The sequence below is a fragment of the Capsicum annuum genome, unplaced genomic scaffold, assembly GCF_002878395.1.
Source record: "Capsicum annuum cultivar UCD-10X-F1 unplaced genomic scaffold, UCD10Xv1.1 ctg77289, whole genome shotgun sequence".
NCBI lineage: Eukaryota > Viridiplantae > Streptophyta > Magnoliopsida > Solanales > Solanaceae > Capsicum > Capsicum annuum.
In genome coordinates this window covers 1-1,593 of record NW_025887670.1, presented here as the reverse complement: position 1 = coordinate 1,593, position 1,593 = coordinate 1, and the positions used below count along the sequence as shown (strand labels likewise).

The following is a 1,593-nucleotide window of genomic DNA, read 5'->3' as shown; positions in this document are numbered from 1 at the left end:
GTGAAGGCGAAGATCCAAGATAAAGAGGGGATTCCACCAGATCAGCAGCGATTGATCTTTGCTGGTAAGCAACTCGAGGATGGGAGGACCCTTGCTGATTACAATATCCAGAAGGAGTCCACGCTACATTTGGTGCTGCGATTGAGGGGAGGTATGCAGATATTCGTCAAGACTCTAACCGGGAAGACGATCACTTTGGAGGTGGAGAGCTCGGATACAATTGATAATGTGAAAGCAAAGATTCAGGATAAGGAAGGTATTCCACCAGATCAGCAGAGGTTAATCTTTGCTGGCAAGCAGCTGGAGGATGGTCGTACGCTTGCTGATTATAACATCCAGAAAGAATCTACCCTTCACCTTGTGCTTCGCCTCCGCGGTGGCTGTTGACAAGTTCATTCCATGCTCGCTTTGATCTGTTGCTTTTACGTTGGCATCTTTTCGTTGAACAATCTTTTAGACTTATGTTTGTTATAATTCTGGTAGACTCTTTTAAGACTTGTGTGATATGTGCCTTATAATGGCATTGGTTATGTTTCCTTGGTTTTGCAATGAACACCTCTTGAATGGTTATAGGGACCCTGTCATGCTAAAGTGAAGTTTACACTTCTCATATGAGAAAGAGTTGTAACTTCTAACTTTTTTGTGTGGTTTTTAAATAACTAATTCTGGATTTAGATACTGAATGAACAAGAGTTAGCTGGAGAGAAGATTGAAGGACCATTCGATTCATTAAGGGGCATAGTAGCGCCCTCGCCCGGGTCCATTTTCGGACCTAGCAGCAGACGGGCGGGTCCATTTTCGGACCTAGCAGCAGACGGGCGAGCCGTGCCTAAATTCTAGCAGCAGACGGGCGAGCTGTGCCTAAATTCAAACCGGACCAGATTCTTCTTTGTTTGAGTTGCTCCCGGCACACAAACCGAAGATCTTACTTGTCCTGGACAAGTACTTAGAGATCTTCGTGGGATTGTAGAGGGAGTTTCAATCTATCTTTTCTAGGATTTCTTATCACGCCACACATGGAGATCTTTCCATTGATACTTCAGAGGGAGAACACTCCAACGATGGAGAGAACTTGTCGTTGTTAGTTGTATGCATCATGTCAAATTGTCAGATTTTTTAGCATTCTTTGTGAGCGTTGAGAATGTCGTCCACACATATAATGCAATGTAAAAGAGCTAACAATAATCAGCTCACAAGCACTGCGTAATGATTCTAGTGATCAAGGGGGCAACTAATTTTACTTTCTGAAAACATTTAACATGTAGCATTTTGTAAGTTCTGATTGTCAACCCCTTTCAGTCATATCTGCTTAATCTATACAGTTCAAAATTCAATAAAATGCTGTGTGGTCTTGGAAAATTTGGATGGAGATGCTCAGGCATGCCTCTCGAATACTGAATGAACGTTCGAGTTAGATTAATGTTGTAAGTTATCAACATCCGGACCACCAGGCTTCGATCGGTTGAAGTCATATCTGTTTCTGTTTCATGCTACATTTCAACTTCTCTGATTCAAACTCTTGTTTCAACGATTTGAGTCGTTCAAGTAAATCAATGTTTTCCTGGTGATGAAATCAAACATCATAGACAAAGC

General features: G+C 42.1%; 1 protein-coding gene across 1 annotated transcript; it reads left to right on the top strand.

Annotated features, from left to right (window-relative positions):
- Positions 1-6: 6 nt before the first annotated feature.
- On the top strand, positions 7-683 carry LOC124894767 (ubiquitin). Its single transcript, XM_047405308.1, has one exon. It carries the CDS (start codon positions 154-156, stop codon positions 385-387), a length of 234 nt encoding a protein of 77 aa, XP_047261264.1. The 5' UTR covers positions 7-153; the 3' UTR covers positions 388-683.
- The last annotated feature ends 910 nt before the right edge of the window (positions 684-1,593 follow it).

Bases quoted from the DNA above. Each gene is read 5' to 3' on its own strand.
- LOC124894767 (XM_047405308.1), top strand. From the start codon at position 154: ATGCAGATATTCGTCAAGACTCTAACCGGGAAGACGATCACTTTGGAG.